This window comes from Melanostigma gelatinosum, assembly GCF_949748355.1.
Source record: "Melanostigma gelatinosum genome assembly, chromosome: 12".
NCBI lineage: Eukaryota > Metazoa > Chordata > Actinopteri > Perciformes > Zoarcidae > Melanostigma > Melanostigma gelatinosum.
The window spans coordinates 8,444,575-8,459,494 of NC_136645.1; the positions used below are offsets into that span (position 1 = coordinate 8,444,575).

General features: G+C 42.4%; 2 protein-coding genes across 2 annotated transcripts; one reads left to right on the plus strand and one right to left on the minus strand.

Annotated features, from left to right (window-relative positions):
* The first annotated feature begins 524 nt into the window (after nt 1-524).
* Nucleotides 525-7,981, plus strand: cog2 (component of oligomeric golgi complex 2). The gene is made up of 18 exons (XM_079280710.1): nt 525-664; nt 1,044-1,205; nt 1,414-1,479; nt 1,568-1,648; nt 1,937-2,040; nt 2,302-2,410; nt 2,566-2,745; nt 2,851-2,975; nt 3,303-3,429; nt 3,538-3,677; nt 4,661-4,722; nt 4,811-4,962; nt 5,080-5,265; nt 5,405-5,477; nt 5,866-6,008; nt 6,479-6,618; nt 6,805-6,988; nt 7,160-7,981. The coding sequence occupies exons 1-18, from the start codon at nt 608-610 to the stop codon at nt 7,256-7,258; spliced, it is 2,190 nt and encodes a 729-aa protein (XP_079136836.1). The 5' UTR covers nt 525-607; the 3' UTR covers nt 7,259-7,981.
* Nucleotides 7,982-9,624: 1,643 nt separating this feature from the next.
* On the minus strand, nt 9,625-13,849 carry agt (angiotensinogen). Its single transcript, XM_079280502.1, has 7 exons — nt 13,816-13,849; nt 12,045-12,490; nt 11,499-11,865; nt 11,050-11,174; nt 10,791-10,939; nt 10,228-10,384; nt 9,625-10,143 (listed from the first exon to the last, which is right to left on the minus strand). The coding sequence occupies exons 2-7, from the start codon at nt 12,450-12,452 to the stop codon at nt 9,967-9,969; spliced, it is 1,383 nt and encodes a 460-aa protein (XP_079136628.1). The 5' UTR covers nt 12,453-12,490; nt 13,816-13,849; the 3' UTR covers nt 9,625-9,966.
* Between the last annotated feature and the right edge of the window lie 1,071 nt (nt 13,850-14,920).

The window sequence follows — 14,920 nt, forward strand, 5'->3', positions numbered from 1 at the left end:
CTTCCACATGGTGCATTTAGTAGCCCTCTTCGGTGCTTTTGATCCTGCAGCATCACATTACAGCCCTGTGCAGAGGGAGTATGCAGTTGTCATATCATTGCAAATGTTTATATTTGCAGGTCTACATACGTAAAGGATGAACCTGTAAGCCAACAGGGGCAAGATGTCCTTAAAGTGGATAAAAAAAAATAAAAGTTTGAACATCCATGACAACAAATGGACGTATTGCCAGATTGTTTTGTCAACTTTCCAATGTCGATAATGAACTTTCAATCTCCAACTTCCATATTGTTTGTTTGGAAAAGATTGACATGTATTTTGAAGCAGATGATATACAGTATGACGGACCTATTAACTGGATTTATCTATTTTACAATTTAACAGGCGTTTATTTTGATGGTTGAGACGCCCTCACCGCGCCTGACCACCACCTCTGTCTGCCGCTGGAGGGCGATGTAGTATCATTATAAACTGTCCAGTGCTCTTCCTGTCTCTTCTTCCTCGTTGGTGCGTTTGCCATGTTTGCGGAAGCCTAGTTGCTGCAGCTAGCTGGAGGCTCCTGATATTCCCTTTGCATGTTCGTTGCATCTGTTATTCATAATTCAACATGAATCTACCAAAGGGACCCGATTCTTTGTGCTTCGACAAGGATGTTTTTATGAAGGTATGAGTCCTTTACGTTTGTTATCGATAGCTTGTGCTGTTAAACTAACGTTAGCTAGCACTAGCTTTTAACTGTTGAGTTTATGCTGTCTGCTCGTTTCTTAAACCTTTCTCATTTGTTTATTGAATATGGATACTTAATGCTGAGTCTAAACTTCAATCACACGACAAACGACGTTAGTAAAAAGTCAAATGTGCATTTTGTATGATGTGTTTTATAGTCTGTAGCTAAGTGGATTAGCTTTCTCTTTCCATTTTCTGCTCGTAATACTGTGTGTAGTTGTATGCATGGCTGCTGTTATATAACGTAAATGTATCTGTCTGCGACGTTATCCTTCCGGTCTGAGGTGTCTTATTGTCGGCTGTGTCTCTGTCTGCAGGATGACTTTGACGTGGACCAGTTTGTGTCGGAGTGTCGGAAGCAGGTGCAGCTGGAGGAGATGAGGGAGGACCTGGAGCTCTACTACAAGCTGCTTAAAACAGCCATGGTGGAGCTCATCAACAAGGACTATGCCGACTTTGTTAACCTCTCCACCAACCTGGTCAGTAAAGTTTGATGAAACTGTGATTATATATTTTATAGTGTCCATGTTTCATGCTCCAACCGTTTTATGACATTCTATCTTTATTTATATTGGCTCTTAATATCCTCTTGAAAAGTGAAAGAGAGCACATCAAGCAGTTTTGATTATTAAAGTGAATCTGCGTCAGGTTTATTTCTAATCTCAGACCTCTGCTCCTTCGTCTCAGGTGGGGATGGACAAAGCCCTCAATCAGCTTTCTGTGCCACTGGGACAGTTACGAGAGGAGGTTATGGTATGTGTTCTGATAAAGTATACTGTAAGCTTCGACCAATTCCTGCCACAGAGCGTTCATGCATGTTTGTGGCTGTTATCTATTGCAGAGTCTGCGTTCCTGTGTGAGTGAGGTGGTTCAGGCTATAGACAACCAGCTAGCCAAACAGGAAGATCTGCAGAATAAAAAGGTGTGGTTCCTCTTCTTCCTGTCTGAGTGAAGCATCTCATCCTGTTTTGTATTCGTCATTAAATATATTTTAGAATCACCTATAAAAATATGTATTTTGAACTCAATGTTGTTTCAACAAGCTATATTTGGTGCCATACAGAGTATTAACCTGTTTTTCAATTATTTTACACATATACTAGTTTTCCAACTTTTCATGTTTAAGATAACCTGCGATAGGAGACAGTTATCTACTCTATGGGACAAACTCTATTAATGTTCATCTTCCTTTTATTGTCCCATCCATCAGGTGTATGTATTGAGGCTGATTCAGGTGGTGCGCTCAGTGGAGAAAATTGAGAAGATCCTCCACTCACAGAACTCCAAGGAATCCAGCTCTCTAGAAACCAGCAGGTGGGAAACCGACACGCTAACAGACCCACTGGCATCAGTCAGTAGATAACTTAGTTGAATGTGGGCAAGTAATGGCAGTTGGCCCTCACCAAATATCACAAATAGGATGTCCATCAGTAGATAAATTAGATGAGCTCGAAAATATCCTGTTTTCATCCAGTTTGAAAAGCTATATTTATATATATATAATGTTTGAGCTTGATAAATGCAGGGATGCAGCCCTAAGCCTTCGTGTCTGACTTCATGTCTGTCTGTGTACAGTCCCTTGTTAGCAGGTCATATCCTGGAGAGGATTGCGACAGAATTCAACCAGCTGCAGTTCCACGCTGTACAGAGCAAAGGCATGCCCCTACTGGACAAAGTCAGACCTGTAAGTGTCAAATGGGTTTATCAATCAAGACGGCTGATAAATGAATAGCCACCGGGTTATTCAGTCAAGTTTGTCTGTCTTGCTGCTTTTTCTGTCAATCCTTCAGTCATAAGATTAATTGACCAATACAATCGCTTGGTTGCGTTCTCTGCCAGCGCATCGCAGGCATCACCTCCATGCTGCAGCAGTCTCTGGAGGGCGTGCTGATCGAGGGTCTGCAAACGTCCAACGTGGTCATGGTGCGTCACTGCCTGAGGACGTATGCCACCATAGACAAGACTCGGGATGCTGAGGCCCTAGTAGGACAGGTGCTTGTCAAGCCGTACATGGACCAGGTAAACATGCCACTCATATTTTGATATACTGTGGATCCAAGGGAATTTCAGACATTATTTGATAACTTTTGACGGAATATGCTCTCATCTCATTTCCCTCTTTAGGTGATAGTGGAAGAGGTGGTGAAGTCTAGTCCGAATGGGCTCCAGTTGATGTACTCTAGACTGTTGGAGTTCGTTCCTCATCACTGTAGACTGCTTAGAGAGGTCACTGGAGGAGCCATATCCAGGTATTAATATTATCACAGAGGCAAATTCATTCAACGCATGCTTAGATCAAGCAACTCTTTGTTGTGTTGATTGTTTTGAAATCCTCTATTTGTGAAGCAAATGACCCGCCTTTCATCTGTAGAGCTGGTGCTTTCAGTATATTGACTACTCTTTAGAAATGTGTTTATTTAGTATTCATATAAAATTACCATGCATCATTTGCTCGACATATTTTAATATTTGAACTATTGCTCCTAGTTTGTGTACATAAAATGAATCGGTGGCTGGAGTAGTGACCAAAGTAGATGTTGTCATAACATATTTTGAATGTTTCACTCTCTCCTCAGTGACAAAGCTGACGTAGTGCCAGGCTATGATTTCCTGGTGAACTCTGTGTGGCCCGAGATGATCAGAGGGATAGAGGAGAGGGTGGCCCACATCTTCAACCCCGGAAACCCTGACATCTTCTATGAGGTACAGTGACACAGTTGGTGTGTGTATGCATTCATTCTTTGTATGTTAGATTGAGGAGTTTCACCTGCGTGTGCTTTCTGTTGACTCTTCATAGTCTCTTTTTTTTAGCGTTACAGTGCAAGTATGGAGTTTGTGCGGAGGTTTGAGCGTCAGTGCAGCTCGCAGGCCAGTGTGAAGAGACTGAGAGTGCATCCCTCATACACCAGCTTCCACAACAAATGGAACCTGCCGGTCTACTTTCAACTACGGTGCATATTACCTCGATATGATCTATACTCTACATAGTCAAAGTACAAAAACGCACTTCTTTCTGGGAATAGTTTACTATTTTTGGAACGACCGTAACCGTTATTTGCTTTCCTGATGAAAGAGATTGATACCACTATCATGTCTGTTTGTTTAATCTAAAGCTGGAGTCAGGAGAGGGTTAGAGGGGGACGGGGGGTAATATGTATAGAAAAGCTGGCAGTATGCTTTTTCAGAAGTGCTTGTCAGATACTCAGAACTCCCCCCCCCCCCCCAAAACCTTTCAGACATCAGATCAGACTCTGTCCATTCCTGTAACTCTCCGAAACAGAAAATCCATCATTCAGTTTAAGTGTCAGGATATCATGTCAAACTAGAGTGAAATTCATACTTAAACACAATCTTGCATCGTTTTTACTTGCATGTAGTGTGTTTTAATGTTAATGTCGACCTCTCGGCTTGAGTGAATATAGTCAGACGTCGGTGAAGGAGGAGTTTTCTGCGCAGCATGTATTTTGAAGAATTGACCGGTCTCGCTTGTGGAACTCAAGAGACACGCTTTGATTTAAATTGCAGCCTGACAGCATTTTCAGAAGACATATTTTTATTGTTATATGGAAAATTGCTTATGGATGTGTAAGTTTCATGCATAATTATGACAAGAAGAAATGTATGTACTGAGGATGTGTCAGCATATTACTGTACTAAACATAACCCATAAACATGACACTGGACCTTGACTGAATGCTATTGATCTGTGTGAAAAAGCAAAGTTATCCATTATTTGTCAACCTCCCCCTCCCACACACACGCACTGTAAAGAGCAGGGCTTGTGACCTGATTTCACAACACAAACCTGCACAGTTCAGCTGTTCTGGAAAGTTGTGAATTTCCAAAGCACACAGTGGTGTTTCACGTCATGAGCATGTGCATATCAGCTGAATAAGCTGATAACACATTGATTGTTTTTGCCTTGTTTTTCCAGGTACAAGGAAATCGCAGGGAGTCTGGAGAACGCCATCAGTGATGGACTTGACGCTGCAAAATGTATGAATTTGTTTTACCATCATAAACACCAGGGTGTACCTAATCTCTTGGCCAAAGTAACTGTGTCTCTGTGTCTGTTCATGTCCAGCTGGCAGTGTGTACCACCTGCAGGTATCTGAGGTGTTGTGGTCCTGCCTTATGAGATGTTGGTCAGACAAAGTCTACCTGTCACCTCTGGCCCATCGCTTCTGGAAGCTCACGCTGCAGCTCTACGCACGATATGCCAAGTTTCTTGACGAGGTAAACTTAATTAAACCTGAGGACTATAATTATTCCAACAAAGCAGCATGTAAGCAATGACTAGACATGTTGCTGTGGCTTTCTTTGTGTTCCTCATCGTGATTGGCGTCCACACAGGTGTTGACAAAGACTCCATCCACTGAAGTGACTAAAGAGCCAACCAGGCCTCTGCCGAGCTCAGCCTCCTCCACCTCCAGCCGAACGTCAATGGATGAGGGCGGCAGTGAGAGTGGGAGTCCTGCTTCTCTGTCCACCAAACAGCTGGTCTACATTGCAGCTGACATCCAAAAGCTGCAGGAGCAGGTACACACACACACACATACACATACATTTACATATGTAGTTCTAATATAAAATACATTTTAAACTTATGGGGTTAACCAATTCTAGTGGTTTCCACTTAACTGTTTCTAAACTGACAGTTTGCTCGTCTTCCTCTTAGATACCAGAGTTGACAGAGATGATCAGACAGCGGTTAGCAGCCATCGGATTCAAAAACATTGCTATCGTGGAAGGTGAGTTTGACGTAAATTCATCTTATTATTAATGAGGAAGGACGATTTCATGACGATAGCATTTAACATCTGTTGTGAAGCATTTAATATTTATCTGAATAGAAATTGTAATATTTGCAGGATTCTTTTATTATTGGGAGGGATTGTTGGACCTTTTCTGCTGTGGTCTTATTTCTATGGAAAACATGGCAGTGCACGGCAATGCAAAACATAAATGCCAGCGATCACTGACATTTAAAATGTAACCATTCAGTCCTCAGGCTTCTGAGCATGACATCTTCAAAGAGAACATGTCAGCTCTTGGCTTCCTTGTTCAATATCCCCGACTTGAGCGCCAAAGCAAATCGGACCGTGTGTGTAGTTTTACTCGTGCTCTCTTCTATGTCAGATGCTCTCACGGACTCCAAGACTTGCCTGTCAAGTAGCGTTCCCACTCTGAACACCAGGATGACCCAGCATTTGACTGAACGCTGTTGCCGCTTCCTGAAGAGTGCCTCTGAGGTTCCGCGACTCTACCGCAGGACGAATAAGGTCGGTGGAGCCGCAGACGTGCACATAACTTGGAGGAAAACCTTTTTGTCTGATTTACACAACCTGCGGGACGAATGCACTTGGAACTGTGTTGTGGTATAAATGTTTTTTTTCTGGTGGAAATTCTTACAATAAAACCTTTTGAAATGCATTGACTGCCAGGCCATATATAGGGAAAAGACTGTTTGCATACAGCACACAAACACAGATACCCGTTGAAGAAGGATGTCCCGATTTAAGTTTTCTTAAGAATCTCTTACTGCCTGAAACACATTAACATTCTTCCCGGCCGCAGAAAAATGCAATTGTTGCAGCGAGCCGCACTTCGCAGCCGCCTGTTGTGGTTTCGACCACCTCGCCTTATTCTCAACATCAACAAAACACTGAACTTCAAATTCAGTTTCCTACCAACAGCAATCGTTAACACAGGCACATTTTGAAATGTATATATATTTTTTGAACATATTTAGGATCTGCCAGTGCGTGCATCCGCCTACATGGACAACGCCTTACGCCCGTTACATCAGTTGCTGACCGACTCATCAGAGCTCGTCACCCCCGCTACAGCACAAGAGTGGCTGCGAGTTGCACTGTCTGACTGCACACAGAGGTAAGACCCCTGCCAAGACAAATAGACCCAGCAACATTACCAGAATTAAAAAGGATCACCTGTGCTTGAAATTCACAGAATGAACTATTCCGTTTAATGTAATTTAAAGACTTTAATTTTATACATTTATTCCAGCTGCAACCAACACATTTTGCGTTACCTACTTTCATTTTCCATCTCTTTCAGGTATTATGAGACCATCTCAGAGGTGCTGAGCTCGGTGAGAAAGATGGAGGAGAGTCTGAAGCGATTGAAACAAGCCAGAAAAGGTGCGAGCGCGACTACCACGGCCGGAGCGAACGGTGCACTCACAGACGACAGCAAGATCCGACTTCAACTCGCATTGGATGTGGAATACCTCGGGGAACAGGTGGGTGGCGTTTCACGAGCACACAAACGCATGCAGAGACATCTGTGGAGACAAATATTTAAACATGTGACTAAGAATGCATATTCCTTGGGCAAATATTGCTGAGGTTGCATACTGCCACTGAAATGCTTTGGATTGTTCTCTCTTCCACTGCTCTGTCGTGTGCCTCAGATCCAGAAGATGGGTCTTCAGCCAACTAACATCCCCATGTTCTCTACTCTGATGGACTTGGTGAAAGAGGCCCGAGAGCTCGCTGAACAGAACCAGTAAAAAGGTTGACTGCATAGTAACTGAAACCCATTCACATGCTGCATTGCCTGAAAACTTGGGACGATAATAGTCCAGTCCAGGCTGAAGTCATGGCCTGGTGGCAGTTTATAATCATCAGGCCACAAAGAATGTATGACGAGAGCTGAAACCACTGAAATCCTTTTACAAAATCATCTCCATTTATTGCAGACTTTGAAGGTTCAATGTGTAACATGTAGCCACCTGCTCCAAAGAAATATGAGTCATCAGTTATTAAAAATAAAAAGCCAACTACCAGCTAGAAGCCTTTTGTCCGCGGGGAGGACGTGGCGAGGGTGCGCGTCATTTTTCCTGTTTCTGCCATTTTTGGATTTAATCGAATAAACAAACTATCAAAACGTACACAGACCGTGGATGTATTGTTAAAAAAAAAAGTCCTTTGTGCAGTTCTACTCTTAGACATAGTGCACTGTGGATTTTTAAGGCGCTAACATGTCATCAACAAGAACCTGCCACAGTGGCCCCTGTAAACGGTCTGTGAGAGCGACTGGGTCGTCATCGGTTCTGCGGACTGATGCCCGATGCTGGTGGTATGCAATGCTCTACAGAAAGTGATTGTACCAATCATGATACATGTTGGGCCAGAATGTTGCATGACAAGATTCTCAAGTCTACGTTGTAAAGAGAGAATGTCAATGAAACCATGTTTGTCTAAATTCTGCTACGCGGTGAAGGTTTCCTCTCAAATAGTCTGTTGGTGTGTAACATGTACATTTATGTTCAAATCAAAGTTTTATAATATAATTAACTCTGGAAAAAAATAAAGCACTGTGGATACAGCATTGAATTTGTGTGTTTCAATATAAAGTTTGTGAGCTAGCTAGATGTTTGCGCTGCATACACCTTTTTCCATCGACTACCAACAAATGCTACAGATTGGCGAAATATTTCTAAATCAAAGTCGAACCAAAATTTGTATTTCAATAACTGGTTTTAGATTTTTGTTTTAACTGGGCACCAAAAGCAAGAAGCTGCTGAAACAATGACATGAATTTGTGTTTTTGTGCCTCCGTGCTGGCAGAAGCCGTGGCCAGAGGCTTTACAGCCGTCTGTGCGTCCGTCCTATTCTCATGAGCGCGATGTCTCAGGACCATCGGGAGGGAAATTCTTCAAATTTGGCACAAACGTCCACTTGGACACAAAGATGGAACTGATTAGAATTTGGGTGTTGAAGGTCACTATGACCTCAATGTTTTTGGCCATAACTCAAGAATTAATTTGCCAATTATGCCAATTTAAAACAAACAAACTGATTACATTTTTGAAATGGCATACTGTATTATTACCTTTTTTTTGGACACCTTTTTATCACTATTTTGTTACATACGATGACTTTATGACTTTCTATATATATATATATATATATATATATATATATATTTTTTTTTTTTTTTTAAACAAGTTCTTAGATTCACAGCGTTCGCTGTTTCAAGTTGTGAAATAAAAATCTGTCAGACATATTTGTATATTCCAAAAATATCTATGTCATGGTGTTACGTATTGTGAGGAGGTAGTTTGTTGGGGATTTACCATCGGGCAAAAAGCCCACCGTATAATCTGACTCCAAAAGTCGACACCTTCAGAAGGACCCCGCGCAGATCGTTTTGATTGGAATTACAGTCTAACAAGACTGTAGACGATCTATAAGTATGAACAATTGAATAAGTCGAGCATCAAAGCATAGATCTATGGTTTCACAAAACACAAGAATTGATTAAGTATCCCTAGCAACAGACACAAAGTCAGGGCTCGGTCCACGCATCTCTCCTCTCGGTGTTTTGTGAGCCCCGTCCTATCATTTCCCTGTTTCTTTATTCATTCTCATGAGGACCTTGTCCTGCACAGGGACGAGTTATCTTCACACACACACAAGCCAGGGTTGGGGCCACTGTGTGTGTGTGGGAGTCCTCTAGTTTTCATGGACGGAGAAGATGCTGTTCCTGCAGGTTGCTACACAATATCCCGCGGAGTTATCCGTTTCACAACACATCTAGTTACGAGTTTAAGCTAAACCACCTCTGTGACTGAGCGTCTTCTTTGTACGGGAAGCGCGTGAGTGCCTCACCCGGAGATTCAAACCTTTGCTCTGACACACGCAGCACTATTGCAAATGAGCACACACACACATAATACTTATACGTTTAATGCCTGTAAATACCGTTAGCATATTTCTACAACATGTTGCAGGTTTGTATTTTTGGCTGGTTTGTCATTTTGTGGCAAAATTGTCTGACATCCTGATGAAAACCAATGACATTAGAACTATATTGGGAAACAAGTTTTATTTCAGCAATCACAAATGTTAACAAAACAAAAATATACTCTTAGTTACAATATACAACGTATTAGTCATTCAGCATAGAGAATCGTGGTTACTGAACCTACTCTACTGAAAAATACTTTTACAGAAGAAAAACAAATTAGGATTTTTAACAGGCTGCTTGAAAACAACTCAGCATAAAGTAAAATCTTTTCATAAATACTGAGACAGGGATCCCCAGTGACTCCTGAGTTTGAGCAGAGATCAGCTATGGGGTGAAAGATAACACTGTTGAATATCGATGGGTCCTTGAGCGAGGTTGTGCTTCATTCCTCATGTGCTGTGTGGTCATTTTTTGAGCTGGAAAACAAGATCATGATCTTGATGAGTTTTTAAGTTCTATATAACTTTACAGGTTGGGATTGGTGATCTTTCCCAGCATGAGGATGGCGTTAGAATCGCCCTCTATGACAGAAAAGAAGAATGGCCGGTTGATGGTCAGCTTCAGAGGGACGCCTGCTTCCTGGACCTTGTCCTGAGGTTCTGCGCCTTCTTCGGACATCTCAAACGACACCTTGTTGACGGCCTGAGAGGACACAGAGAGATCTGTTAATGACACACACACACACAAAGTGTTTTTTATGACAAGATGACCGCTCATGTAGTTCACCTTATCGATAGTGAAAGGGTTGGTGTTGCCGAGTTGGCTGAATTCAGCCTGAGAGCCCAACAGCTTGGCCTCAAGTTCCGGATTCATGTTGGTCAGCAAGTCGCGCATATAAGTCGTAGATGACATGGAGAACTTTGGGAGGGACAGCTCCAACAGACTGGGCGAATGGACAGAAGGAGAGACAGATCAAGTATTTGAAATGAAATGGGACTGTACCCAACTCGATCTCGCTTTGAAATATATAGCTCTGTGTGTATATAAATTCATTGTATGCAAATCTACTTGACAATAAAACTGTTTCTGATATTGAATTCTGAAACTGCAATTGTAACTATTACATCATGCAACAACTCTTAATTACAATGAAATCACCCTAAGATTGTAGACTGAGCTATTCAACACAAAAAGTGAAATTTGAACAGAAACACACATTATTGGCTCCTGAAAATACTATGAGTCACATGACATGGATGGAATTAAAAATGGATGCACAACGGGTACATAACATGACATTACGACCAAAGAAAGATGCTTAACATTTTCAAAAAAAGCACAATACTCACCCTTCCTGGAAGCTCTGGTGCCATTCAGACATGACGCCAGTGAGCAGCTTCGACTCAATGTCGTGGAGGTTGGAGCCTTCATGAGGCAGGACCAGCAACATATAAGACCGTTTGCTCAGCGACAGCTTGACAACTGTGCACCGCCGTACCTTCATGGGGACATAAGAAAAATATTACATTTGAATACTCACCCAAGTCAATTTCATATTTAACGGCTGCAAATATGTGATGACAAACAATATCCTGAACTAAGATTTACCTTATCATTCAGGTAGTGGTACTGACCCGTGTGGGTCATCAGTGCAGCCATCACTGTGGTTGTTTCATCCACATGAAACTCCTGCAAGGAGGTCTTCTCTGGTTGAAAAGCTGTCCTCCAGTTGCCTAAATAGACACAACCAAAGAACACAATCAGGTAATATGCAAGGTGGCGCAGTAGTTGACAGAACTCAGGATTTCAGTTTGGTACTTGAGCATCTGGGTCAACAGCACAAAGCTAAGTTTGACTGACACATGTACGTTACATGTACAGCCATTTGATTTATTGCAACTCTGACTGTGGTCATAACAAGTGGTGGTAATTATGATAAAGACTGAAGATTACACATTCGCATTGCACTCCTACAACACAAAGTCAGATTTGACTTCATATCAGGAAACTCACTGTGCGTAAACTGTAAAATAAATTGAGAGGAAGAAGAAACACACCTTGGAAGTTGAAGGAAGAAACAAACAGAAGGTCGCTGCTGGAGTTCAGATCTTTGAAGATGCCCTTCACCCTCCCGTCTGATGTCTTCTCCACAAAGCTGTTCACCAGCTGCTCGGCCTCTTGAGGTTTGGAGAAGTCCACGCCACGGATGAACGATGTGTCGGAGAACTCCTGTGTGCCTTGAACAAAGTCCTCGGAGAGCTGAGCGTCCTGGCGAATGAAGGTCCAGACCTGGGTGGTGATTTCATCTTTGGGTCCGTCGTTCACCAGAGAGTTAATGCCCTGCAGGGTCTTGAGAACCTTGTGTCCATCCACGAAGGACACGCAGTCCTCTCGGTCGGTGTTTCTGCTCAGGCCCAGTAGAAGCTACAAGGAAAGGATTGATTTGGTAAAGATTAACATCTTTGAGTGAACAAAAATACCTGATTATCAAATAGATGGTGTCAATTATCCCCTCTTTCAAAATAGTAAAGGATCAGCAGGTTCTGCTTGCCTACAACCCTTTGGGGATATCTCCACAATGAGAACAAATCAAAAGCAAAGACCTGGAATGAGCTTGCAGTCTTCTTGGAGGCCCCCAGGAAGAAGGTGACGAGGGATCCAAAGGTGTTGACTGGAGAGAACAGGGTGTTGGTGCTCTGCTGCTTACTGCTGACAGCCTGGTACATCCTCAGGCCCACAGAGTTCACCAGCTCTGCCAGGACCGCCGTCCTCACTGTGATGTTCTGCCTCCGTGTGTCCAGTTTCGACGGGTCCCTGCTGTCTGGTGCGAGGACTTCAATATCGAGGGGGGCCACAGGAAGCGTCTCCAGAGGCTTGGAGGTTTGGATGTCCAGGGTTTCGCAGCTGACATTCTCCGCGGCAAAGAGGTAGAAGGGGTGGACGTAGACGCGGTTGGCTTGGCTTCCTGAGAGGTAGCAGCAGAGTAGGAGGGCTAGAAGAGGCGACCGCATTTTACCTTTTGTTGGTAGTCCCCTTAAAATGATTCCTTCTGTGGAGATAGAGAGCTACTTTTAGTTCACAATGAATTACCTTGAGCATTTCAACCCATTAACTGCCTCTTGAGTCTTAGCGAGCACTTTGCATTGGGCGGCTTGTGAATGCTATATCACCACTAATGTGACTCTCGTCAGCAATCTGGCTGGGTCTGGTTTTCTGTCTCCGACAGGATTGGCTGGCAGGAACATTGGACATAGAGCGGCATGTCAGCGATGGATTGATTGCTCTTTGTGTGTCCTCTCTCATGCTGGTCAGTGAATGAGAGCAGGCATTAGCCTCTGCAACAGAGGTCGCATAGATAATGAGGACACATCTACGCACATGCGTACGTGCGAATTTGTATGTGTTCACAGACTAAAATAAGATGGATGTTTCATTTGGATGTTGCTTGTTGTATATGTGGATCCTGTTAAAGCAGCTTTCAGATTAGGGACACAAACTGAGTGTCTTCAGGCCAAATTGTCAACATGTATTAAGACAAAACTGTTCAATTTGATTGGAAAATATGATTATTGCGTAACATTTGGCTGCATGTTGTAATAACTGAACACATAAACACATCATCTTGATTAAATGAATAGATGTTTCACAGAACAAACACACATATAAAGTAAATATATAGTTAACAAATAATCACAAAGTTCATCGAGATATTTCTCATTGCAATGTTGTTGCTGGAGCTCCTATTGAATGCAGAGTAAACACTGATGCACTGCAGTATGGCCTTCCAAGTTGAACTGACAACTTTTACTCCTTCATGAACACTTTTATGCGTTAACCCAGATGTCTTGTCTGTGGAGGAGAATAACTTTGGTGAGTGCTCTTATGCAAAAATAGGACTTTATCCTTTGAGTTGAACGTGCAGACATTTGGACTGATGGACTCTTGTAAGAGGTGAGCAAACACTAGAATTTCCCTCTATTTGGAAATGCACCACAGGACATGGCCTTGGTACCTAATCAATAAAACCGGCACACTCAAATGTTCTGATACATAACTCACCCACCCAATTTATGGGTGAGGATGTTTATTTAGTTGATTCAGATTCATTATAGCTTTGTCTTTAAGCTCAATTTTAGTTGTACCGTTTATTTTTATTCAGTAAATAAGCCTTACAGTAAACAAAAAGCTTGTCAGAGAGGCGGTTGGACATATTTTAGACATTTAGAACATGTTTAGCTTTTGAAGGACATAATGGATTAGTCCCAGCAGTTATAGGACTCCAAACATTCCCCCTCATCTCTGAAGAGTCTGTACATTCACTGCACTGCACAATCAAAAGACAATTGCTGAGATAAAGTCAAAGTTTGCTCTTACCGTGTGTGTCTGCTGCTGTGCTGCTGCTGCTGGGTGAGGTGCTGAGTGAGGTCCTGGCTCCTCTGCTCCCTTACTTTAAACCGGCCCAGTCAGTTGCACCATACTCCCACCCTGGTTACTGATTAACCAAAGCAGCATTGAGTCAGGGGCTCTGCTGTCATGACTTACACTCCGCTTTGTACGCGCTGGTCTGACAGAGAGAGAAAGACCACCCAATGTCCCTCTACGTGTTGACTTTAGGAGGATGATGCAACCACATCCTGGAGGGGGTGAAAGGAGAGCTCAACTTCCACAAAGGACGATTGGGAAGCAGGGGGACAGCGCCAGGCTTGTTTGTGTTTGAGGGTGACTCACTGAAATGTCACCATATTGAGGGAGATGTTTATTTGTGAAGCGGGAATGGTTCTCTTGATTAATTACGCATGTTCTAAGAACTTTTGCTCAACGTCGAGGGGGGGGGGTCAAACAAGTATCAAGTAAACAGGTCTCGAAACTGAATCACTTAAATATAACAAAAAGAGGACAGAAATGAATTTAATGTTGTACAATATTATTCTGCTATCATTGTTACTAGTTATCTGTCTTCATCTCAATACACCTTTTCTTGAGTTCTCTTATATTCATTCGATGTCAAATTCACTCGATACTATAAATGTACAATAACGCTGATTAGACAATGTTACCTGATATCCAGAGAAATTCTATAGACACCCCACATTTCTAACTTAATGAGCTCCTTATGAAGCAAGAACTAATAAGATGTCTGATAAATCCAAAATCCTCACTTTAGCTTTCTTACATGTCAAACTGTTAAAAGGTTACGATTGATTTAGAGATAATAAGGCCAAAGTGTCCTTGGAAAAGAGCCAACACATTTCAAATGTTCTTTATACACAAGTCAACAAGTTTATGAAGCAACGTAGCTCATATTTACTTTTAGGGAGCGACATCCGCGACTGTAATGAGGAGAATCCTTCCCACACACCTGATTCAACAGAACAGGGTACGCTACATTTTCTCATCATAAAGAGAAACATCGTGTCGTGTTAGGTGTTATTAAAGGCCTGGTTTTATCTCTTATAAACATTGTTACAGTGATAATAAT

Bases quoted from the DNA above. Each gene is read 5' to 3' on its own strand.
- cog2 (XM_079280710.1), top strand. From the start codon at position 608: ATGAATCTACCAAAGGGACCCGATTCTTTGTGCTTCGACAAGGATGTT. The intron at 1,649-1,936 runs GTGTGGTTCCTC...CCCATCCATCAG, and splicing joins AAGATCTGCAGAATAAAAAG to GTGTATGTATTGAGGCTGAT. The intron at 2,746-2,850 runs GTAAACATGCCA...TTCCCTCTTTAG, and splicing joins TCAAGCCGTACATGGACCAG to GTGATAGTGGAAGAGGTGGT.
- agt (XM_079280502.1), bottom strand. From the start codon at position 12,452: ATGCGGTCGCCTCTTCTAGCCCTCCTACTCTGCTGCTACCTCTCAGGA. The intron at 11,866-12,044 runs GTCTTTGCTTTT...CTTTCCTTGTAG, and splicing joins AGACTGCAAGCTCATTCCAG to CTTCTACTGGGCCTGAGCAG. The intron at 10,144-10,227 runs GTGAACTACATG...GTGTCCTCTCAG, and splicing joins ACCCTTTCACTATCGATAAG to GCCGTCAACAAGGTGTCGTT.